At 58.1% G+C, this 23,513-nt stretch overlaps 3 protein-coding genes across 8 annotated transcripts in view; 2 read left to right on the forward strand and 1 right to left on the reverse strand.

Annotated features, from left to right (window-relative positions):
• Nucleotides 1–6,431, forward strand: part of AP1B1 (adaptor related protein complex 1 subunit beta 1) — a gene marked incomplete at its 5' end in the record, with an annotated part of 33,538 nt that extends 27,107 nt beyond the window's left edge. For 3 of the 4 annotated variants that reach the window (XM_084253620.1, XM_084253621.1, XM_084253623.1), the window contains 6 exons: nt 978–1,123; nt 3,169–3,298; nt 3,553–3,637; nt 4,239–4,325; nt 4,420–4,574; nt 6,118–6,431. In XM_084253620.1, the coding sequence (XP_084109746.1) occupies nt 978–1,123; nt 3,169–3,298; nt 3,553–3,637; nt 4,239–4,325; nt 4,420–4,574; nt 6,118–6,192 (678 nt within the window). In that variant the 3' untranslated portion in view covers nt 6,193–6,431. The remainder of the gene's footprint in view (nt 1–977; nt 1,124–3,168; nt 3,299–3,552; nt 3,638–4,238; nt 4,326–4,419; nt 4,575–6,117) is intronic. The other variant, XM_084253622.1, reaches the window with a different exon arrangement.
• Nucleotides 6,432–16,683: 10,252 nt separating this feature from the next.
• RASL10A (RAS like family 10 member A) lies at nt 16,684–18,496 on the forward strand (the record flags this gene model as incomplete). The annotated part of the gene is made up of 3 exons (XM_084254455.1): nt 16,684–16,902; nt 17,824–17,948; nt 18,229–18,496. 3 exons carry the CDS (start codon nt 16,684–16,686, stop codon nt 18,494–18,496), a joined length of 612 nt encoding a protein of 203 aa, XP_084110581.1.
• Nucleotides 18,497–19,274: 778 nt separating this feature from the next.
• Nucleotides 19,275–23,343, reverse strand: GAS2L1 (growth arrest specific 2 like 1; the record flags this gene model as incomplete). 3 transcript variants are annotated; one of them, XM_084253021.1, is made up of 5 exons in its annotated part: nt 19,275–19,629; nt 20,851–21,022; nt 21,105–21,201; nt 21,301–21,408; nt 22,711–23,343. In XM_084253021.1, 5 exons carry the CDS (start codon nt 23,341–23,343, stop codon nt 19,275–19,277), a joined length of 1,365 nt encoding a protein of 454 aa, XP_084109147.1. The 3 variants fall into 3 exon arrangements, with proteins under 3 accessions (XP_084109147.1, XP_084109146.1, XP_084109145.1); XM_084253020.1 differs by having other exon boundaries at nt 19,275–20,304; XM_084253019.1 differs by having other exon boundaries at nt 19,275–20,304; nt 21,090–21,201.
• Between the last annotated feature and the right edge of the window lie 170 nt (nt 23,344–23,513).

A 23,513-nucleotide genomic window follows, 5' to 3' on the forward strand; every position in this document is an offset into this window, starting at 1 on the left:
ACCTCACCTGTGGGGTAAATACATTCTCCAGCCCTTCTGGTCGGGGGTGGGGGGGGTGAGGCACTCTGTGCAAGACCTTGTAGTTACTCGAGTGTTTGGACTGGTAGATGATGACAGTTCACTGGTTCCTGCAGTAGAATTGAGGGTTAGTTGTGTCTAAGAACTTACACTGGACCCTATGCACCCACCCTCTCTGAGAGGCAAGGTCTCCACCTTAGTAGTCAGGCAGGGTAACAGAGCCACTTCTGTAAGAATCTTTTACGGTGTTGCTCAGCAAACACTACCTGGTACTGGTTCCTTACCAAATTCCAAGTCAAAAGATGTAAAGGCAGAAAAATAGAACCCTTTCCACAAAGAGCTGACTGGGTACAGGGGAGACAGACACACAAGCTGCCATTTATCTGCTGTCACATCATTGTGGCAGGAACATAGGGAGGGAGTCAGGTAAGCTTCCTGGAGGCCGTGGCTCTGGAGCTGAGTCAGATCACAAGGGTAACCAAGCAGTTAAGAGCCTGCCAGACAAGGGGTCCTCTTAGGCACTTATCATTGGTCAGGTCAGTGTGTACAATTCAAGCCAGCTCTGCCTTCTGCGGGAGAGGACAGACTGTGACAGCCAGAGTGGCTTCAGACTCTGGCCCAAGCCCAGGATGCCTTTGGGCCCTCAACTCTCCTTGGGTCATCAGAAAGCTGGCAGGGCCACTTGTCTCGCTGCTCTCCTCAGTCCTACTTCCTGAGTTCCTTCTTTGACCTCCAAAGACTCAGCTCGATCCTTGGACATACCATACACAGCTACACTGTGGCAGTGTCCCTGGGAGGGTCATGTAGGATTGTTCCTCGTCCCCTGGGAGAAAAGGCAGGTGCAGCAAATCCAGGAGTCCCCTTTAGGAGAGAGAGATTGAGGTAAAGGACACTCAGGAGGCTGCTGAGTTGAGAGAAAGAGACACATCCCAGCCCCTTCTTCACTCTCTTCCCTGCAGGTCTGGCTCCCGGCCATGAAGGCCAAGGGGTTGGAGATCTCGGGTACCTTCACCCGCCAAGTGGGCTCCATCTCCATGGACCTACAGCTGACCAACAAGGCCCTACAGGTCATGACTGACTTTGCCATCCAGTTCAATCGCAATAGGTGAGCTCCCCCAGGCCAGCCTGGTGTCTCTTTTTCTGGTGAAGATGGGTACTGCTCACAACCCCAACTCAGGCCAGACCTCTAAAGTACTCATTCCCCTGCCTCTCCCACTCCTTCCATCCTCCCCCGACCTCTAGCGCATCTGTCCTTATTTTGCCTTCCTCCACTACAAAGTAGTGTTTTACTGACAAAAATCCCAGCGCCATTCTAGGAACCCACCTTTGGCAAGCACCCCACATTGACAGGAGCTCCGATCCTCCTCTTCATCTCAGGGCCCTACCTGCTGGCTTCCTCCATGTGGCCAAAGAGTAAACCATGACACACGGCCTCAGAGTGGTGGCAGGTTTGGCTTCTCACCTCACCAGCTCCCCTGCACCAGGGGTCAGTGGGGAAGGTCTCCTGTCTGGCACCATCATGGTCTTCTTGGACCAGGTGAACTAGGGTAGGGCTCTCTGGGGAACCCAAGCAGCCCCTCCTGATGATTCTTCTTCCTGAGCGGCTCTAGTGATGAGCAAACTTAGCCTCTAAGAAGTTGACTGAAGGGGCTGCTTCCTCAGGGAGACCCTGTGGGCCAGAGGGTCCTACCTAACCCTCAGACCAGAGAGGATGGCAGCAGCCACTTACTGCAAGTGGCCCTAGAGGCCACAGAAGCACTCCAGGCTCTAAGGAGTGACACCCATGATCATTCATAACAAACTTAGTGTGTATTGGAAACTTGCTGGGTAGCAGGCCCTGTGCCAAGGGCTTTAGAAGTGTTGCCTCACTTGAGCCATGTGATGACCCAGTGAGGTCTATACCATTATTCCCTTTTCAGGGGTAATGACACCTGGGCTCAAAGAAGGCAAGTGCTTTGCCCCAGGTCACACTGTGGGCTGTGATGTAGCTTGCAGGAACACCTGGAGTCCTGGGCCACAAGGGTCTGACTCCCATGTTGTCTCGCAGGTGGGCCCGGCTGCCATCATGGGCAGAGCACACCCTGGGTCTGCAACTTAAGCTTCATATCTCAGCAGTGCCACTCACCCCATAGGGTCTGGGCATGGGCTGCCCCTTCCTGAGTCTCCATCTCCTGAAAGATGAGAGAATGTAGACCCGTTGCTGTTTTTATGAGGATAAGAGTTGGTATAATATCAAATGCCCAGCTTGGTACAGTGAGCATTCATTTTTCAGTTCATGGCCCCAGTCAATGCTGTTGTGACTTATCTTCCTAAAGCCTATGGCTGGGTGTCTCTCATGCTCATGGGGACCTTCCTCACTTGCCCATGTACTGTGTTCTGAGAAACAAGACTTTCTGAACCTTTCTCTGGCATTCATGTGGCCTCGCCATTTCTGGCCTGAACAGTCAAACCTAGTGGCTCTCTCACTTGGAGTGTTCGGATCCGTCCCAGGAGAAGGGGACTGGCAACAGAGACTTGGGCAGTCACAGAGTTCTTGACTTAGAAGCACCTTATAGGCCCATGGTATTAGATGGAGCCCCTTAGGGGCAGGACAAAATAAGACTGGTCACCTGGGGGGCCTCCCTGGTGGCTCAAGGAGTTAAATCTCAGCACTATGAAGCTATCCGCAGCCACTGCAGCGAGTTTGATCCCCGGCCAGGGTGCAGACCCACATGGCTCAGCAGACTTGTCCCACCCGCTGTTCCCCTCACCAGTGTATTTCAGTACATCCACTTATTCTGTTCCCAGCTCTGTCTCTGGTGAATCCTCTCACCCCTCCCCACCCCCATATATCTGGCCTACACCCCAGCTCTTATATGCATAAATAAATAAGTCTTAAAAAAAACGAAAACTGCTCACCTGGGCCTGCCCAACACCTAGCCCAGAGGAGAGAGAAGAGCAGAGATGGGCTTCAGGCCTACAGCCGTCTTTCCTCATGTTCACATGGCTATTGAGGGCTGGGAGAGGAGGTCTTTCTGACATGGGCCCAGGGCTGGGGTGAGGCCGATTTGCTGGAGAGGTTTATTACCTCAGTCTGAAGCCAGAGGAGCCTGCCATCCTATGTCAGCGCTTGCTCTCCCTGCCATCCCTGTGGGGCTTCTCTCTCCCCAGCTTTGGCCTGGCTCCCGCCGCCCCCCTCCAGGTCCATGCGCCACTCAGCCCTAACCAGACTGTGGAGATCTCCTTGCCTCTCACCACAGTGGGCTCAGTCATGAAGATGGAGCCTCTGAACAACCTCCAGGTGTGTACTGGGCAGGGCCCAATACCCGAGTCCTTACCTGCTGTCAACCCAGGAGAGGGACCAGGTAGAAATGCCTGGGGTCCAGCTGGTGTCATCAGAGGACTGTTCTTGGCAGGAGAGACCCTGTCAGAGGGAATGATGGATGTGGTTGCTAGGGAGGGAGTGTGAGGAAACCTGTTGAGGTGGGGGATTTAGGGAGCAGGCCCTTCCCAGGACCTCAGAGGACCCAGGGACCTCGAATCCCTTCTTCCTAGGTGGCTGTGAAGAACAACATTGATGTCTTCTACTTCAGTACCTTGTACCCGCTGCACATCCTCTTTGGGGAAGATGGGAAGATGGGTGAGTAATATGCGTGCCTCTGAGGTCCCTGGAACACATGGATTGGCTTGCCCCACTATGGATCTGTGAGTCTCTGCAGAGCCTGCAGCGAGCGGCAACTTACCTGGACCTTGTCTAGCCAGCTCTGGCCTGGCAGAGAGGCTGTCTAGGTTTTCTCCTGCCCTGCATCTCACTTGCCTGTAGCCTCTACAGTTGTCCCACGGGCTCTCTGCCTCAATGCCATGCCATATGCCTGGTATTCATCTCTTGTGCCCTGGTTGGAACCCCTGAGGGTCCTGTCATCTCAGTGTGGACGGCTCACTCCTGTGCTTCATGGAGCACTTTGGTCACCTCTTCCCTCGGTCACCACAGAAGTCCTGTAAGGCAGACTGCTCAGCACAGAGCGGGAGGACAGCTGCAGGTGCTGGGGAGGTGAAGTCTCATGCCCAGAGGCTGGAAGCTCTGGGTCTTTGGGAACTGAGGAGGGACTGAGGAGCCCATGCCTGTCCTCAACTTGAAGGTGGCATCTCCCACCTCAGACCCTTTACTTTCTGAGTGTTGTGAAGTGAGGCCACAGGCTTATCAGGGTCCTGTCTCCTCCCGCACCTCACTCACCCTCCAGACCGACAGATGTTCCTGGCCACGTGGAAGGACATTCCCAATGAAAATGAAGCTCAATTCCAGATCAGAGACTGCCCTCTCAATGCGGGTGAGAATCCCCCACTCCACCTCTGGCCACACTGCCCCTTGCCTGTGCCCCCAACCCTCCCCCATCACTGACGGGGAGGCTGTCTGACCCCCAGAGGCCGTGAGCAGCAGACTGCAGAGCAGCAACATCTTCACGGTTGCCAAGAGGAACGTGGAGGGCCAGGACATGCTGTACCAGTCCCTGAAGCTGACCAATGGCATCTGGGTGCTGGCAGAGTTGCGCATCCAGCCAGGCAACCCCAGCTTCACGGTGAGGGCCCCCACTCCTGCCCTGCCAGCCCTGGGCCTCTGGCTTCCTATTCTGGGAAGTCTTCCCTGCTCCCCACCTCCCAGGCCTGGGGTAGGCTCAGTTGAGGGACACCACCAGCCCAGTTAGGCTGGGGTCCCTTCAAATTTGGCACAAATGAGTGTCAGAATTCTGTCCCTGGAAGGGACCTTACAAGTAGTCCCACTCGGTTCTGTCAAGGTACTCAGATAAGACACCAAACGGCATCTCAGGGTAGTGAGTTGGACTAGAAGATTCTGTAAAATTGGGACCTGTGAGGTGGCATCGCTGGACTCAGGCTGCCCTCCTCCTGCTGCCCCCTGACTCAGTCCCTGCCTGGGATCCTGAGCAGCTCATCCTTCGAGCCTTTGAGTCAGGCCCCAGTCAGGACATGACCTCAATAGCTGGTGGTTGTCCTGGAGGCCGTGATACTGTTCCAGCCCCCCGGAGAGCCCCGGGCTTTGCTTTTTCCCCCCTGCACCCAAGTTTCTGGCAGGCATGGCCCTCCAGATGCTGCTCCCTGGGCCCCGCAGGCAGCATTGGCACTGCAGTGGGTGGAGGCTGCGGCGGTGGCTTCGGTGGTGGTAATTTCCGTCTCCCTGTGTTTGGTTGCTGCATGCCCACCTTCCCCGCTGGTGCCCGCGGTGCAGGACTTAGAGGTTAGCAATTGCTTTTCTCTTCCTCTTTCCCGTCCATCCCTACCCAGCCATACTTTAGACACCCCATCTTCTGGCCTGGCTCCAGTGGACCCTGACACTCTGGCCTTACCTCCTCCCCGCTTCTCCCCAGACTAGGCAGACACAAATGCTCGCAGGAGGGCAAACTGCTGATACCCCAGTGTTCCCTCACCAGGAGGCCCTGACTGAGGAGCTGAATCCCAACTTCCCAACACACACACAGTGCAGAGGTCTTTAAAGGGAGACCAGGGACCCCCTGTGGCCACCGCTGCTGACTTCCTGAGCTCCATTTGCCCTTCCCCCTTCCCAGTTGCACCCTCCAGAAGCAGTGATCTTGGCAGAAGGGTGGTGGCACTTGTCTCTCTGCCTGTGCTCTCCAGGCTCACATCGCAGTGAGAGCTGAAGCCAAGTCTCTGACATGCCTGCTTCCTGTACAGGAAACCAGGAAGAACCCTCAGCACCCCGGCATCTCCCAAGCAGAGACTACCTCTTAGCCCCTGTGCCTTCTCAGGGACCCCAGCCCACCCCGGGGAGTGTGGGGGACAGGGCTCTCTCTGACAGCCTCCCTCATGATTCACGCTGCTTGCCTTAGCGCTGGGTGCTAGGCTGACAGCTGGTGTGTGGGCTGCAAGTATATTTGCTTCACACCCGGCTGCTGTGGCGGCCGCCTCTGCTCCACCACACACCTGCCGAAGGCACAGCTGCTGCTGCCACCAGGCCACGTGTGCACAACACGCTCCCCCATTTCTCCCCCATCTCTCCCCTGAGTTCCTTCCCGGTCCGGTAAATACTTTCCCCATCCAGGAGCCCTGGGAATGAGCATTCTGTCCCCCACCTGTCTTCCCCTGCAGCTGTCCCTGAAGTGTCGAGCGTCGGAGGTGTCCCAGCATGTGTACCAGGCCTATGAGACCATCCTCAAGAACTGAGACCCCTGCCCAGCACCTGCCCCAGCCTTCTACCAGCCCTGTCGAGGAGCCCCTGTGGGGTAGCATCACCTCCTCCTCCTGGGAGGGCGGGCAAGGCTCCTAGCCACCCCAGGGCTCCCTGGTCCTGACTAAAGGGCCCACGTGGGTCCTCAGGGCTGGGCGGCACCCTTCCTAGAGTGAAATCTCAGTGTACCTGTCACAGACTCCCCTCTTCCATTGCTGCTGACATTTAGGGTCAGGTGAGGCTGGAACCAAAGGAGACAGAGTCAGAACAGCCGCAGAAGCTGAAGGGGAAAGCCCAGGGCTCCCCATCTGGGAAGCCCCTCTGCTGTTCAGACTCCCTGGGGTTGGTGTCAGGGGCCCTCCTCACTGCCCCCTCCTGTGGCATGATCCGTGCCAGGCCCCACTGGTGTGGTTCTAGGAGAGCTGTTTTGTCAGGGACTGGGTAGCCCAGGGCCTGTACCCCTAGCCTCCCTCCCTGCATCCACCAGGCTGCAGTCCCTCCAGTTGGGCTGCAGCCTCCCAAGTGCTGATTGGGCTGGGAGAGACTAGGCGAAGCTCCCGGAGCCCCTGCCAGGCTCCTCCCCTGACAGTTACACACAGCCCCTGCCCGCCCCTGAGGACTGGCATTGCCTGTGATACTCCCTGGTGTCCCCTGGGCTTCTGGAGCAGAGATGGGGCTGAGGGATGGGCACGGGGCAAGCGGGGTGCTTCCCGCCTGGGGTTTCTTTGGGATTTCTCCTTAGTGACTGCTGCCCTTCTCCTGGCCTCCCCAGTTTCAGTTGTGTCTGACCGAGCATTAGGTTTTCCTGTTACTGCTGTTTAATAATAAAGAAAGATTCTGCTTTTGGCAATCATGGACACTTTTTTCCCCCCCACCACCAAATGTCAGAATTGAAAACTGCCTCCAAGTGGTTGAGGGTGGTTTTCTGAGCCTTGCAGTCACTATATCTAATATATAAAAATAGAGAATATATATTGTATGTTTACTCTTATTTTCAAAAAGAGAAACTGAATAAAAATGATGACATCAAGTGTGTCCCAAGCCAGTGTGTCAGGTCCTGAGGCTCTTCCGGGTGGTGGTTCTGGGTCCCCTCTGGTCAAGGGCTCAGGAGCCCGGCACCTCCCTAGCACTCTGGGGACTGAGCCTTCCCTTCTGTTCTGGAGAACTGACTTCTGGGGCTGAGTGGCCTCCTGCCCTTGATCTAATTCCACCCCAGTCTTTGATGTTGGCCAGGATGGGAGGGGTTTTCCACAGCTCCTTTCTTGGGGAGGCTCCTGAGAGCGATGGGAGGTGCTGTGATGGGGGCACTTGTGGGGGAGGTGGAGTGGGCAGGCCTGTCTGAGCAGGCTCTTTCCCACTCTGCATCTGTGGCTGACTGGGTGTGGGTACTTAGCTGACTGCTTCCCAGTCTCCACTGAGGACACCCATGTATTCCCCATCCCAGCATTAGCCTAGCTCCCAGGGAGGGCAGACAAACCCTGGGATGGGCTCCACTGGCCGAGCTGCCAGCAGGTTCTAAGTGTTTCAGGACTCTGGCTGGTGTCTCTCAGCCTTATGCTAGGAGCCCTGACCCTATTTCAGCCTCAGCTGCTCCCTGCACCCAGCTCAACGCCACTGCTGCCTTCTGAGTTGCCCAGGCAATAAAAAGAAAAGGGCCTGACCCTCCTGCTGGATGCCAGCAGGGGTACCTGATCCTTTACTGCCCCACCTGTGATCCCTGGGGTATGACCCTGCTGTCTTAGGGACCAGTCTAGAATGAACCAAGGCCCTTGATGGGACAACCCCAGTTCTCAGCACTCTGAAAGTTCCTGACTCAGAAGACCCTGTATTGATGCAGCTGGAATCCCCTCCGCTATGAACTAGAGGAGCAGGCTTTTGAGCATTTGGAAAGAAAGACTCTCACCCTGGCCTGCTGTGTTGCCTGCCACCCCTGACCTGCTGGGGGCCTTGCTCCCTCTTCAAACACCCAGTGAGTACACTGCCGCATCACCTCCCACCCCCGCCCCTTCCCACTCAGCGATCTAGGGCCTCTGGGAACTTACTGTCCCCACCACTCTGCCTCTGAGGGCGGAACAGTTTAATTGTAGGATAGCTGTCCCCAGTGGTGTGATAGCGGGCAGATTGAGGCCTGAGAGCAAGCCTGTGGCTCAAGGAGGAGAGCTGATGAGCAAGGCTGGTCAGATGGGACCTTGGACAGTCATGGGAAGACTAGTTTCACCCTCTGAGCTGTGCTTGGCCTCGGGATGGAGGGAGGGACATTGCCAGAGCTTTGCCCCTCTCCCTCCCACATACCAGTTGTGAGGAAACCCAGCCAAGTGTTAGTATACTCAGAACCTGAGGCAGAGAGCCTCCTCGCCCCAGTTACCCAGGTCTTACCACATCACTGTGTCAGGCAAACAAGGAAATGGAGCCAGGCCTGCAGCAGAAGTGTTGTGGCGGTGTCCATCTGTGCCCTTCAGCTTCCCTGTCCCCACCTCACCTCAGAGTGGCCCTATCGTGTGCCTCCTCCCCCTCATGTGGCACTGCTCGTCCTGATGTTTTCAGGCCTCAGGGCTCTCGGGGCCTAACACCTCTTGACCAATCACCAGCATCAACCCCGGCCCCCAGTCTCGGAATTCAAAACAGTAACCAGTTATTTCTTGAGGGTCCAGCAAATACCCAGGGACCCGATTGGTTCCCTCTGTGCCAGACACTGCATCTGCGGTGTGACTGCATTTTACATCTTTTATCTTTGACTAACGGTTTGCTGGCTTTGTTTTTGTTGGGTTTGAGGGATGGGGTTGGAGAGAGTGATTTAAGAATTTAGAAGAGAAGCCATACCAAGAATAGAGTTTACCCACCCTTCTCGCAGAAAGTTCTGTTTTCCTCTCTAGAGGCAGAATTTGTTTCTAGACTTTGATTTTCAGTAATATTCCATGCATGTATACAAGCAAATTCATGGAGATATTTACCAAACAGGTGGGGACATACTCCCACTCGATGTGCTGCCAGCATTTGCATTTCTTGGCTCCCTCATAGAAAAAGCGCCCCCCTACGCCCCCAGTGCACGTGAGCTGCCATTAGCCAGTGCCGGCTGATGGACAAGGCTTTTCCATCCACTTTGGATGCAAGCATCGGTGCTCAGTCCTACATATGGCCTTGCTCCTGGGCACAAATGTAGCTTAGGATCCAGCCCCAGAGTTGCTGGAGTAGAAAACATAAGCATCTTACATTTTATCTTTTTTTAAGGATTTCTTTATGCACACAAGAGGTGGGGTACAGGCTAGAAGTGCAGGGGTTGAGAGTGTTCACCAGAGAGAGAGTGAGCTGCAGAACAGGCAGACTGACTGAAACACACTGCTGAGGGGAGCAGTGGGTGAGACAGGAGAGGTCTGCTGCACCATGTGGGTAGCTCCCTGGCTGGTCAGGGATCAAACTTGTGCTGCAGTGGCTGTGAATAGCTTCATAGTGCTGCGACTCAACCCCTTGTGCCACCAGGGAGACCCCGTCTTACATTTTAAATGTTAGTTCTTGTTTTGAAAAGGTAATGTATTCAAAATCCAAAAGGCAAAAAAAAAAAAAAAAGTGAAAATTCTATCCCTCTACCCAAAGGAATCAACATTACTTTTCAAAGATCTATTACGGTTTTTTTCCTTTTCATCCTTTTTGTCCATTTCATAGCAACATGGGATACATCATCTTGGAGCTTTTTTCACTTTCAATCCATTGCAGGGAGCATCCCTGTGCATTTTGGTTACAGCTGAGTGGTTTTCCAAGGCAGGAAAACAGCTGCCATCATGTACCGTGTCCCGTAACGCCCAGCGTGCTTTGTCTCGGTGACGCTGCAAAGCAGACGTGTACCTATGGAAACTCCTCAGGTGGAAAGTACTAGATCAAATGTAGATGCATCTGGCATTTTGATAACCGTTGCTAAAAATTCTCCAATTTATATTCCCACCAGCTAGGAATGAGATACCTGATCCCCCGCGCCCCCCACCCCCGTGTATCTATGAGCCCCAAACTGACGGGTGGAAACTGGCGTTATCTGTGTCTTAAACACGCCTCTGTGCTTCTGAGCCATTTGTGTGTCCTTTTCTGTGAGCAGTCTACATAGTTTGTCCATTTTTGGATATGGTTATTGGTTCTTACTGATTTTTTTTTTTTAGATTTATTTATTTATGCATACAAGAACTGGGGTTCAGGCCAGAGGTGCAGGGAGGTGAGAGGATTCACCAGAGATAGAGTGGGGAACAGAACAGGCAGACTGACTGAGGTATACTGCTGAGGGGAGCAGCAACTGAGTCAGGAGAGGTCTGCTGTGCCATGGGGGTAGCTCCCTGGCCAGCCGGGGGATTGAACTCTTACTGCAGTGGCTGCAATAGCTTCACAGCTTGCATCTCAATCCCTTGCACCACCAGAGAGGCCGGGTTCTTACCGATTTATCATCCTTTCTCCTTGTCTTATTATTTCTTTGTATTTTTCCATACTGGAATTATTTTTTATATAGTTTTCTTTTAATCTTTCTAATACTTGTGTGATCTTAGTTTTGCATTTCTGTCCTGTTCCATCTGGGCTTTATGCTAGGAGTGAGATAGGAATCCAACTCTCTTTTTCCCAGATGGTTACCCAGTTGTCTCCACACCATTTACTGAATAATTCATCTTTTCCCACAAACTTGAAATGTCATTTTTATCACACACACTAAATTTCCACTTCTATGTGAGTGCTTTTCTGCACTCTGTTCTGAACAGGGAATTTGTCTATTCTTTAGACATCATGTTTTTAAAAATATATTGAGCTTTTAAATCTTCATAATTCATAGTGCCAATGCTCTCTTCACCTGCTTTGTCCCATTTGAACTTTAGAACTAATTTGTCCTTTTTAATTGACGGTTTTATTTTTATTTGGATCACATCAACTTTATAATAACTGATGGGGAGTTGACATCCTTATAAAGAGGCCAATAATAATATCAATCTTTATATCCCCATACAGGAATAGATCTTCTAGTGATTCATGATTCATGCTTTCTTTTAGGTCTTTGTAATATTTTGTTTTCTTAATGTACAAGTTCCTGCATGACTCTTCTTATATATGTTCATGAATATTTACTCTTTTGGCTTCCTATTGTAAATGGGCTCTTTTCCATTTATGTGTAAAATACATTTAGGATACCAATATTACTTTTTATGATACATCAAAAAAGGAGAAATATATTTGTGTTGTAAAATAACAAATTACATAATGTATAATTGTGAAACAAAACTCTAGACTTGATTCAGCTTTCACTTGTTTCACTCCTTCTGTTCCCAGATCCCACGTCCCATGTTGTCATCCTGTCTCAGTCTCCTCTGGTCTGAGTCAGTTTCTTAGATACTGTTTTTCGTGACCTTGACAATGTCTAGGAGTGCCAGTCAGTACTTCATGGGCCATTTCTCAATTTGGGTTTGTTTGATCTCTTCTCATGACCTTAGGCCGGGATTATGAGGGATTGGGAAGAGGACCGAGGAGGGGCCCTTCCACGCTCCCTGCCCACCAGCACGTGCTGGCAGCATGACTTGTCACCGTCCTGTAGCTCGCACCCCCTTGCAGCCTGGCCCGCTGCTGTGGGTCAGCAGCTTCTTCCCACCGCAGGAGACAGTGGGGGGGGGGAAGGAGAAGCTCCCTGAACTATGTGGGACTCTGTAAGGAAGCTTTGCTTTTATTAATTTATTCAGTCATTTATATCCATTTGGACTCATGGATATTTATTTTATAATTTGGGTTTAATCCAAAAATACATTATTTTGTTGAAATTGTTCCAGCTTTGGCCATCGGGAGCGCTTTCAGGAGGCTGAGTCCCTCTGACATTCCCACATCCTTCTTTCTTTTTTTTTTTTTTTTATAGAGGCATGTTTATTTATTTATTTATTTGTTTGTTTGTTTTGTTCATACATGCACTGGGTACAGTCAGAAGTGCGGGAGGGGGCCTCCCCGGTGGCGCAGCGGTTGAGCGCTGGGTTGCGAAGCTGCCCGCGACCTCTGCGGCGCTGGTTCAATCCCGGCTGCTCCCCAGCCACCGGAGGAGGGTCCCACATGACGTGCAGACCTCTCCTGCCGCCCGCTGCTCCCCTCAGCAGTGTACTTCAGTCCTTCTGCCTGCTCTGCTCCCCGCTCTGGCTCTGGTGAATTCTCTCACCCTCCCGCGCTTCTGACTGTACCCAGTGCATGTATAAACAAAACAAACAAACAAACAAATAAATAAATAAAGCATGTCAATAAATAAATAAAGATAATATTAAAAAAAAAAAAAAAAAGAAGTGCGGGAGGGCGAGAGAATTCACCAGAGCCAGAGCGGGGAGCAGAGCAGGCAGAAGGACCGAAGTACACTGCTGAGGGGAGCAGCCGGCGGCAGGAGAGGTCTGCGCGCCATGTGGGACCCTCCTCTGGTGGCCGGGGAGCAGCCGGGGATCGAACCGGCATCGCAGAGGCTGCGGGCAGCTTCGCAACCCAGCGCTCAACCGCTGCGCCATCGGGGAGGCCCACATCCTTCTTTCTTTTGTGCACTTCCCAGCACATGCGGTACTCCGGGTCAGCTTTGTCCTGCCCCAGCCCTACAGCAGCCATTTCTCCAAGTAGCCTCGTTCCCTTTTTCGGTGACTAAGATCTGGGCATGGGGGGTGCTTGTCGCTCATGGGTGGCACTTCTGGCCCCTCTCAGTGGACAGAGCTAGGAGATGTGCACGTTCCAGCATCTGCACCCTGAAACATGCCTGCTCCTCCCTCAGGCTGTGCACCTTGGGTCTATTTGCATATAAAAATGAAATTTTTATAGGTACAAATTTTGTCCACCTTTCAGCTAAATTGTCTTATTTTTTCATTTCATTTCACAACTCTATGAAGCCAAGACCATTGTCATCCCCTTTACAATAAGGAAACTGAGTCTTCAGGTGATTCACTAGCTTGCACAGATGACTCTCCCCCAGAGATTTCACTGCAAGAAATCTTGCTTCAGAGGCCTGGAAGCCCCGCCTTGTGCTGCCTTCTTGTTACTGACGGCTATAAGGAAGACACTCCTGGCCTTTGGGAGGCTGACCAGCTGCACTCAGCTGGTGACATTAGGACGCTGACCATGGACCCATGAGGTGCCAAGCACCTGAGCGGTAGGAAAACCTCCCACCCGGGACTCGGGGAGGGGAGATACTGGGGCGGGGGCAATGGTGAGGAGCTTGAACAATTGGGAAAGACCACCAGGACTCAGTCCAGAGTGAGTGCCCTGGGAGCTGGGAGAGTCCAGGGTGCTTAGACCCAGGGAAGGGGCAGCACCAGGCCAGTTGGGAAGAAGCTGCGTGGCCAAGGTCAGATGGTGGGGGATGTCCAGCTGGCTGGTGCTGCGTGGGCAATGAAGTGGGGGATGCACAATCCTCCACTTGGTACCTGCCCCACCCATTCCTCAACCACTGCCAAACCCACCCTCTGCAGCTTAATCCCTCAGGAATCGGCTTAGGTGTGTCACCAGGCCCTTCCTGACTGCCCATCTGTAGACAGGCTGGTGCCTCCCCTGGGTGTCCTCAGCCCCCAGGTCTGAACTGGCTCAGTGCTGCTCTTTCCACCTGTCTGGGCCTGGCTGCACATCTGTCTCCCTCATAAGCCGTGGGGAGCAGGCAGGGTACCCAGAGCCGGTCCCTGCGTGCTGAAGGAGATGCCTGGCTGCTCGTGGGGTGGGTGTTCTCTGAGCACTGGGGGGGAGCAGGCAAAGGGCATGGGAGCATCCTGGCTGCCTCTCCTTGGCAAATGGAGTGAGGGGGCCAATGAGAGAAACTTCAGAATTTACCTCCTAGGCAGATAGGCAGCTTAAGTTCTCTGGCTTGCTGGTCTTCGGGGAGCCTGGCACGAGCGCTATCTAGTTTTGTCACAGTTCAGCTCAGCCCGCGATGGTGACAAGGACTTCCTCCCCAGAGGGCCACAGTCTCCACTGACCACACCCTGAAGCCCAGATGAAGCTGGGCTCCTCAAGAATTTGGGTTGCTGGCCCAAGTTTCTGGCCCTGTGTTGCCTCTCTCCTGCTTGACAGTTTGGGGCAAAGGGTTGCATCCCTCTGAGCCTCACTGAGCACACAGCTGTGGTCAGGACTTGGCACACCACAGGTCCTTCATAAATGGAACCCATGCTAGTGAAGCTAATGCAAGACTTTCCAACCTGAGGAGTTCACAGGACTTTGTGGAGGCTGTAGGACAATCCCTGTCCACAGTGTCCTCTGTCACCCTGGAACGACACACTGAGAAATCATGCTGGGACCTGAGATGCCTCACGCACCACCATGTCTGCAGTTCCCAAAGCCCTGTTGTCCAAGAAGGGGGCACTCTGTCAGAAAGTGAAGCTAGGAAGGCTTTCCAGAGGGAGGGCACCTGAAACGGGTACTCGAGAATGGTCAGGAGCAATAAGAGAGGGCGCTCCAGGCAGGGGACTGGCCCTACACGAGCCTAAGGGAAGACCATCCCCATCTTAATGTCAGCCCCACAGCCTGCTGAGGATCAAAAGGGATGGGGGCTTAGTTTACTCTCTGCCTTGCTCCCCAGAGGTACTGAGGTAGCTTCCAAAACATAGAAGTCTGGGAAGATAAAAAGTGTGGGTGAAAATCAGGTGAAGGAAAAAACCGCAGCAGGTAAAGAAGCTGAAGCCAGTTGGTCCTGACTTACTGGGACCTGGAACGCCTGCCAGAGGCTGTCGTAGGTGTGGCTCTGAGTTCCCTAGTGGCTGAGAAGGAGAGAGAACACCAGTGTCCTGATCCAGCATGGGAGGATGACAACACACCTGGAGACACACTGGAGACACACGCTCTGGTTGCCACCATCTCTCGCTGGAAAAAGCGCCCCTCCCCACTTCATGGTTCAGCTCTTCCTCTGCTTCCTGCATGTGGACTGTGCCTTTATAGTTCCTGGATCCCATGTGTTCTAGAACCTTCTCTCCTAAGGCAGGACTGTTTAGTAATCCATTTTAGTATCCTGGCTAGCAGTGACACTAGGAATATTTGTTGAAGAGAGAAATAAGTGAGACTCTTGGTCTCACTTGGTCAGCACAGAAACAGAGATGTGTGTGCATTTCACCCAGCATCTGCGCATCTGGTGAGAGATGTGGGGGCCTCTGCTAAAGGGGAGGCAGCAAGCAGAGGCAGAGGATGGGGGCACTGGGCAGACCCAGACTCCCAAGCTGTGACAGGGAAAGAACTTCACTGGCTCCAAGGAGAGGGGATTTGAGTTTGGGGAGTCTCATCTGGGGGCAGCATGGCTTTGAGGAAAGCTACAGGTGAAGCCTCAGGCAGAAATCTTGGCCTTAGCAGAGACGCAGGTGGTGCTGACCAATGTCTGCATCTTCTGTCTTCTTGGGAAAGAGAAGAGGGGCTGAGCTGGAGCCCGGCTGCTGTGATCTGGTGTGAACTGGGGCCTGTGCCCCCTCCTTGCCCACTAATGATGGCCATTTACCCTGTGGGCAGGAGGAAGATAGGAGGTCTGGGGATCACAAGTTTGGGGGTGAGGGGCCACAGCCCCACCCCCAATCTTGAAGAGTTCCCTCTGGCCGGTTTTCTCGCTTCTCAAAAGGAGATACCAGGTTGAGGCTGCAGATTCAAGGATCACGTAATGCTACAGACATTACTAAGGCACAACTTAGAACAGGCACGTAGTAGGCTTTCAGGAAACGGTGTCCGCCTTTGCTGGACGATGGATGCCGGAGCAGAGCCAGCGCAGTGCGGCGACTCAGCCAAGGTCACACAGCCGGGGCGCCCGCGACCCCGGCGGCCCGGCTCCAGCAGGCCGGGCTTTGTCTGGTGCCGGCCTGGGAGCAGCGCGCGGGCGCGGGCGCGGCGCGGCGCGGGCGGCGGGCACTTCTATTTTGGAGCGGGTGAGAGGGGCGCGGTTCGCAGAGGGGGCTGGGTCCCTCCCCGGCTCCCGGAGCCCCAGCCGCCCTCCCTTCCCACGACCCCTCCCGGGAGGGGCGTCCCGGCGGGTAGCGGGGAGGCGGGAGGGGCGGGCGGTTACCTCATCGCCGCCTCCAGGAGGCTCCGCTCGCTCGCTCGCTCGCTCCCGCCGCCGACAGGGGCGGCGACTCCAGGCGCCTGAGGGACGGAGGGACCGAGACGCTGAGAGGCAGCATCGCCCGGGTGCCCCGTTCCGCCGCGGGACCCGCGGGGCTGGGAGGTCGGGCCCCGGCGCTGGTGCTGCAGGCGGCGCCCTCAGTGGCGCTGCGGGCCGGAGGCGGTGCGTGCGCGGGCGCGCAGGGTCTGTTCTCGCCCGAGCCTCGGCTCCCGCCGGAGCAGCTCCCGCGCCCGCCGCCGGCCGCCAGCCTGCTCAGCGGGCCGCCTGCCCTCCGGCCGCCCGTCCCCTCCTCGGGCCCGGCCTCTGCGGACTCCGGGGGCGCCCGAGCGCGGCGGGGGGAGGGGGCGCGGCGAGGCCCGGGCGCAAGGGGCAGAGCGCGCGGGGCGCTCCGCGCGGCGCCGGCCCATGAGGCTTCCCAACGCGGGGCGCGCGGGCCATGGGCGGCAGCCTGCGGGTGGCCGTGCTGGGCGCCCCGGGGGTGGGCAAGACGGCCATCATCCGCCAGTTCCTGTTCGGTGACTACCCGGAGCGCCACCGGCCCACGGACGGGCCGCGCCTCTACCGGCCCGCGGTGCTCCTCGACGGCGCAGTGTACGACCTGAGCATCCGCGACGGCGACGGGGCTGGGACCGGTCCCAGCCCCGGGGGTCTGGAGGTAGCAGCGGCTCTAGGGGTGGGCAGGGGCGTGTGGCAACGTGTGTGTTGGGGAGGTGTGCACGCGGCGCACACGTGTGTGACCACGCAGAGGCCGCAGGTGCCCACCTGCTCACGGACTGGAGGGTGAATGCGTGTCCTGGTGTGTGTGTGTTTCACCCCCTCTTGCCAGGGGTGCTTTTGCAAGGTGGCTTTTCTCAGGGAAGCCTCTATATTTGCCTGCGCCCTGAGGTGTGTTCGGACACCCCTTGAGCAGAGGGGCAAAAATTAGGGCCCGACTCAAGGGGATCCTTTCAAGGGAGGCCATTCTCTCCTTCCCATGACCTGGGGCAAAAAAACCACTTTATTAATAATCTGCGAAGTTCAGGATAGACCTCGAGTCCTTGGAACTGGGTCCCCCCGAGAGACGAAGACCGAGAAGACAGGATTTAGCAGGGCTTCCTGGAGGGGCTGCCATTTAACCCGAGCCGGGCAGGATGGATGAGGTTTTCAATTTCAAGGAGCGGCGAGCGCGTTCCAGGCGCAGAGCCCCGCGCGCGGGGGCCCGGGCGCCTGAGGCGCACAGCTGCCGCCCATCAGGGCCCGGCGCGGCGAGCCCCGACCAGCCTCAGGGGTGGTCGCCAGCGGGCGTCGGGGGGGGCGGGGCCTGGCCGGCGCTGCGCCGTGGAAAGCTGGAGGGGCACGCGGGGGGAGGTAGCAGGCGCGCGGCGTGGACACCCCGCGCCAAGAGGGCTGTGGGCTTCAGGCCGCTCGGTCATTTTCCCCCTGGCGGCCACGAGGACCGCAGCGCTTGGGGAAGCGAGCACACCGGGGTCGGGGGGCGCGCCCGAGGCCAACGAGGAGTGCGGGCTCAGCGTCCGGGCGCCGCACCGTGCCGGCGCCATCGCTGGGGGCTCCAGCAAACTCGGCTTCCCGCCCCCAGGAGTGCACAGACCCGAAGGGCTGGAGCCTGCAGGACACGGACGCCTTCGTGCTGGTCTACGACATCTGCAGCCCCGACAGTTTCGACTACGTGAAGGCGCTGCGGCAGCGCATCGCGGAGAACAGGTAGGGGGCAGCCTGGGGTGGGGAGAAGCGGGGCGCCTGCCCGGCCGCGCCGCCCGGCCTTGGCCCGAGGAGCGTGGGTGGGTGTTTCTTCGTGGGCTTCCGCCTGCCTGGTCCGGCCTTTGTGCTTGGTGAGGCTGCAGCCGTGTAGGGTCCTCGGGCCGCGCGGCTCAGGTGTTTGCTGGCCACAGGGGGGAGGCTCCCGAGCGCACAGACCCACTGGGGGGATTCTCCGGCGTCGGGACCCCCGGCAGAGCTGTTCTCGCCCCTCTCTGGCCCCCAGGCCGGCAGGCGCGCCTGAGGCGCCCATCCTCGTGGTGGGCAACAAGAGGGACCGGCAGCGACTACGCTTTGGACCTCGGCGCGCCCTGGCCGCCCTGGTGCGCAGGGGCTGGCGCTGCGGCTACCTCGAGTGCTCCGCCAAGTACAATTGGCACGTGCTTCGGCTGTTCCGCGAGCTGCTCCGCTGCGCCCTGGTGCGCGCGCGCCCCGCACACCCGGCCCTGCGCCTGCAGGGGGCTCTGCACCCGGCGCGCTGCAGCCTCATGTGACCGAATTGGACGCCGCCGCCCGAGGCGGGGGGAGGTTTGTGGGCATTTGATTGAATAACCCGGGCCCCGGATTGGACAAGGTTGCCCAACTTCTCTCGGATTGGACGGGGCAGAGTCTCCGCCCTGCTTGAAGCAAGTCCCGCCCGCGGCTACGGGCCTTTGTTGGAACCTCTTTGGGCCCCATCAGGCCCTCGGCCCCATTGGACAAGATCAGAGCTTTCTGGAACCTCACTGGGGCAAGACACGTGGCGCGGAAGGGACTTGGCAATGAACCTGGAGGTTCCCAGATGGCTCCTGGGGCTTCGCTGCACAGACTCTTAAGTCGCACCTCCCAGGAGGTAATAAAAGGGGAAACAGTTCAAGTGTCCCTCGCCTTCCAGGAATGGGCGGTGTGGAGAGCTGCCAGTGTTGCCCCTGGCAGTTAACCCATTGTGAAATAAGGGCCCCCCAAAGAGTGTGATGGCCCCAAGAAGCAGACACAAGGGACTGGAACAAAACTTTACTGTCAGGCTCTGCAGGGCCGTGGGCCCATAGGCGGGGGCCTCACCAGGCGCCCCGCCTCCTCTAAGGCATTCAATAATATTAGTAATTAAATAGCAACGCTCACCCCCAACCGGAATGTACAGAGGAAGTCCCGTTGTGCCGTGGTCCCGAGGGTTCTAGTCCCGTGAGGTCTGGTCCCCAAGAGGGAAGGGGGGGCGGTTCCCTGATGCAGAGGGGTTAAGGCCACAAGGAGAAGGAGAAGGCCGGGGACTCGGGGGGCAGTTGAACTGGTCCATCACATCCAGGAGTCTGGCTCGCTCCTGGGGGTAACTGAGTGCAGGGCATGCCAGGCCCCGGGGTCCATGGGTCCAGATGGGCGTCGGGGGCCCCGAGGTGTGGGAATGCGTGAGGGTTTTCGGTCTGGTTGTGTGTCCATCCGGCCCCGTGCCCAGGTCCGCGGGGGCTCCAGGCCGGCAAGGAAGTTCCCAGGTGTGTCTGGCGGGCCTCCTGCACCAGGACAGGGGCTGCCTTCATCGGAAGAGCTAGACAGGGCTGGGCCTCGGGGCGCAGGGAGCCCGTTGGCCATCCGGCAGGAGTCCCCGGGCTGGCCACACTTGCCACCCAGGACACTGAGGGACGAAGAGGAGGAGCTTGAGGAACAGTAGGCCGAGTCAGGAGCTGGAGGGTCTGGGGCCCGAGCCGGGTCAGGGGCCGGCCCAGTGGGGGTCCTGCCAGCTGCAGCCTCAAGGGCCCGGGCGTTGGCCAAAAACTCCTCTTCCAGGCGCTGGAACAGCTGCTGCTCCTGCTGCGGGTCCAGCTGCAGGGGTGTGCGGAAGACGCTGGCCGGTGTGGTGCCCAGCTCTGGACTGGGGCTGGAGCCCTGGGGAGGCCGGAGGGCTGCGGGACTGTGGGAACGGGGAGTCTGGGGGCTGCTCCTGCCTGAGCCCCGCCCGCCCCGTGCTACCCACGAGTGCTGCCCGTCTCGGTCTCTTCGAACCAGCAGCACAGCCTGCTCCTCGCGGCTCTGGCTGCGGGCACGCCGGGCAGGGCTGGGGGCTGAGAGCCGGGCTCCCCTGCCTCCTGGGGCCCCACGGGGCCGCCCCCGATCCAGGCGGTCTCGGGACTGGCTGCGTGGGGCTGGGGGCCTTCTCGGGGAGACCGGGGTGCCTGTGGTCAGCCGCCGGCTGGTCCGTTCTCTCTGAGAGGCAGTGCCTAGGTCGTCACTGCGGGCACCGAGGGGGCCGCTCTGGGCTGAGGAGGCTGAGGAGTCGCTGTCCCCGGAGTATCGGCGGGAGCGGGGGTGAGGGGGCAGCTGGTCCCGGGGCCTGGGGTAGGGAAACAAGAGAGAGAGATGGGGAATCACGGAAAGAGGATGGGCCTGGGCCTGCGGCGGGGGCAGGGAGAGGAACAGCGAGCAGGCGGGGGTGTGGTGTGGTTAGCGGGGGTGGGAAGACACCTGTGGTGGTGGGGGGCGGCTGGTGGGGGCCGTCCTGGGCTTCTGCCCTTCCTGGGGACTTCCAGGGAGAAGTGAGAGATTCTGCAGCAGCTTCCTGCAGCCAGGCCACCCCCACGCCAAGGCAGCGGAAGCAGCAAGGCCTCCCAGGCCCTAAGCTCCCCTGGCCAGGCCTCTGGCTTCCCCTGGGCAGGCCAGAAGGAAGCGGGGTTGGACTGGCCGTCGCCCAGCCCCTGAGCCCCGCCCTAGCTGTGTTGTTGGTTTGGCTGCGTTGCCATGGAGATGGGAAGCCAGGCCGCCCCCACCCACGGGAACTTTTCCCAGGGTGTGAGTCACTCCGGAGCGCAGGCTCCTTTGTCATCCAGGCCAGGGCAGACGCCCCCATCCCCATCTTGGGACCTCATGTCCTGCTTCTCACCTGAGTGGTGTGTCGGGCCCGTCCTTGGAGGCGCGGGAGCTACCGGGTGGCAACTCCGGTCGGGAGCCCCGACGCTCACCCCCGGGGACCGGGCTACCAGGTCGGGGGCTGGGGACGGGCGACACCCTCTGTGGGGAGAAGGTGCGGGCCCTCTGCTGGGCAGGGCGGTGGGCTGTGGGGAGAGGACAGGCGGCCTATGAGGAGGGGAACCGCAGAGGGCGCCCCCTGCCGGCCCCCACCCCACCGGCCCCGACCTGTGGAGGAGCAGCGGCAAGGGTCGTGCTTGTCCAGGTAGTGCTCCAGGGTGTCCCAGCCGCCACCCACGCGCACCATCACGTGGCTCCTCAGCACCTGCGGGAGCCGCCGGGAACAGGTCACGGCCCGTTCTGTGGGCGCACAGCCCCACTGCGGGGGCTGCCGCCTGCCTGCTGGAGCAGCCCCTGCTCTTACCCGCACGAAGATGAGCAGGCTGGAGTCGCCCACGCGGTATTTCCCCTCCGAGACTTTGATCATGGGAAACTGGTCTGGGCAGGTGCAGTGGCCTAAGATCTCCCTCACCTGGGAACAGAGAAGAGAGTTCAGAGGTCAGGGTCAAGTCCCTCCGCCTGGGGCCTGATATCAGCAACTCTGAGTCAGGAGGAAGTAACTTCTGGGGAACAGGGGCATGGACTGTTGCCCCAGACTTGGGTCCGGCCTCCACACTCGACCTTTCACCAGCTTTCCTTTCCCTTCGGCTGTGGGGAGACAGGGAGCTGACCAATGGCGGGCAGGTAGGCAGAGGCAGGCCAAGGTCTGGGCCCCTGATGAGGTACATCCGGCAGCCCGTGGGCCGGGAGGAGCCCCGCAGCTGCCCTCACTCCCCTTCCCCGACTCCGCGGATGAGGCTGAGACCCACAGGAAGCAGGTCACGGGACATGAGTGCCAAGGGCAGGATTACATCCAGGCGGGGGTGCCACAGACACGTGGGCACAACATGCACACACAGGCCACCTGCCCTGAGAGCCCACATCTGCCAACATAGTCTCCAAGCCGGAAGCTGCCAGGCTGGCAAAGTGGGCGGCTCTACCCACCTCCTCACCACAGCCGAGGCGGAGAAAATGAGCAGGTGGAGCCTCAAGTGACCCTGGCCCAGGGCGGCCGGGGGGTTGGCAGCCTCTGCCCACAGGCATCTGGCTACCCCCCTCCAGGACAGGCACATCATAGTCCTAATCGCCTGATAAGAAGGAAACTGTTGGCCCGGCTGCCGGGGTGTCAGGGACACCTCGGTCCTGGGGGAGTAGGTGGTCCAGCAGCTCCTCTGCTCAGGGGAGAGCTGATAGCTCAGCTCCTCACGGGGCTTCTCACTCCCAGCAGCAGCGCCTCTGGGCTTGGCTTCCCAGATAAGTGATGTGTGCAGAGCCCTGGGGGCTCGCTAGGCATTCTGGGAGCCTGGCAGCTTGTCCTGGGCATAGGTGCCCACTCAACCTTGAACCCCGTGATGGGGATGCAGCTGTCTGGCAGGGAGGCATAGAAGAGGGGCTCAAATCGTGCCCCCCTGGACGAAGGAATGCGCGGCGTTTATCTGGATTATGCACACAAAAGCGGGGGAGATCATGCAGTGGAGCCCCGGTTCTATCCCAGGCTAGTTGTGCTGTGTGGCCTCACCTAGCACCTCCCCCTCTCTGGCCTACATGTGTCCTTAGGGCCGGACATTCCCTTGTAGCTCAAGTCGTGCGCCCTTTCCGGGGGCAGGCTGTCCTGCAGATACCAGGGTAGGCCCTAAGAGGTTCACGAATCAGTTTCGGGCACCTGGTCCGCTGTCCCGTTCCCAGTGCACAGCAGCAGGGGCCCCCGAAAGAGCAGCCACCGCAGGGGACTCACCAGCTCGTCGAGGTTACGCAGGTCGCTGGGTGTCATGCGGGGCCCGCGGGCGGGGGCCCCTGGTGCAGTGGCAGTCTCGGCGGTGTCCTCCCCAGCATTGGGGGACTGGGGGGCCGGGGGTGCGGCGCGGAGCTCTCGTTCAATCTCCTGTTCAAACTGCACGAGTCGGGGAGCAAGCAGGCCCAGGCGGGCCCCGCGCCGCGCCACCTCCAGCAGGCACAGCACCACGCTCTTCTCGTTCTTTCGCAGCACCAGGTCCTCCGTCTCGAACATGAGCACTTCGGGCACACCCAGCTCCGCTCGGCACCAGCCGATAAAGGTGGCCACGTTGTCTCGGGCCATGAAGGATCCGGGCGCCACGCTGTGTGCCTGGAAGGCCACCCCTCGGGCCGGGCGGGCAGCAGCCAGAGCTTGGGCAGCCTCCGTGACGGCGTTGGCATGTTGGCACAGGGTGGTGCCCGTGGCCAGTCCTGTCAGGAAGCCATCCCCACCGCTGGGCAGACCGAGGCCATACAAGGCATTGAGCCACTCGGCCAGGTCCTCCTTCATGGCCTCCACGTAGGCCTCGCTTGAACGGAATGGCCGCACGCTCTTAGCCGCCGAGCCTGCGATGCCCGCCACTGGGTCCGCCATGCCCAGGCCGGGCGGAGTCACTGTGGGGAGGGACACGGGTCAGGGTTGCCATGAGACGGGAGCGAGCGCTCAGATCAGACTAAGCTCTTGACCACCTGCACCTGCGGGCCACTTGGTGCCAAACGCCGGGCCAGAGCACACGCGGTCGGCGCCCCTGTGGCTCAGGGCTC

The sequence above is a fragment of the Talpa europaea genome (genome assembly GCF_964194135.1).
Source record: "Talpa europaea genome assembly, chromosome: 14".
NCBI lineage: Eukaryota > Metazoa > Chordata > Mammalia > Eulipotyphla > Talpidae > Talpa > Talpa europaea.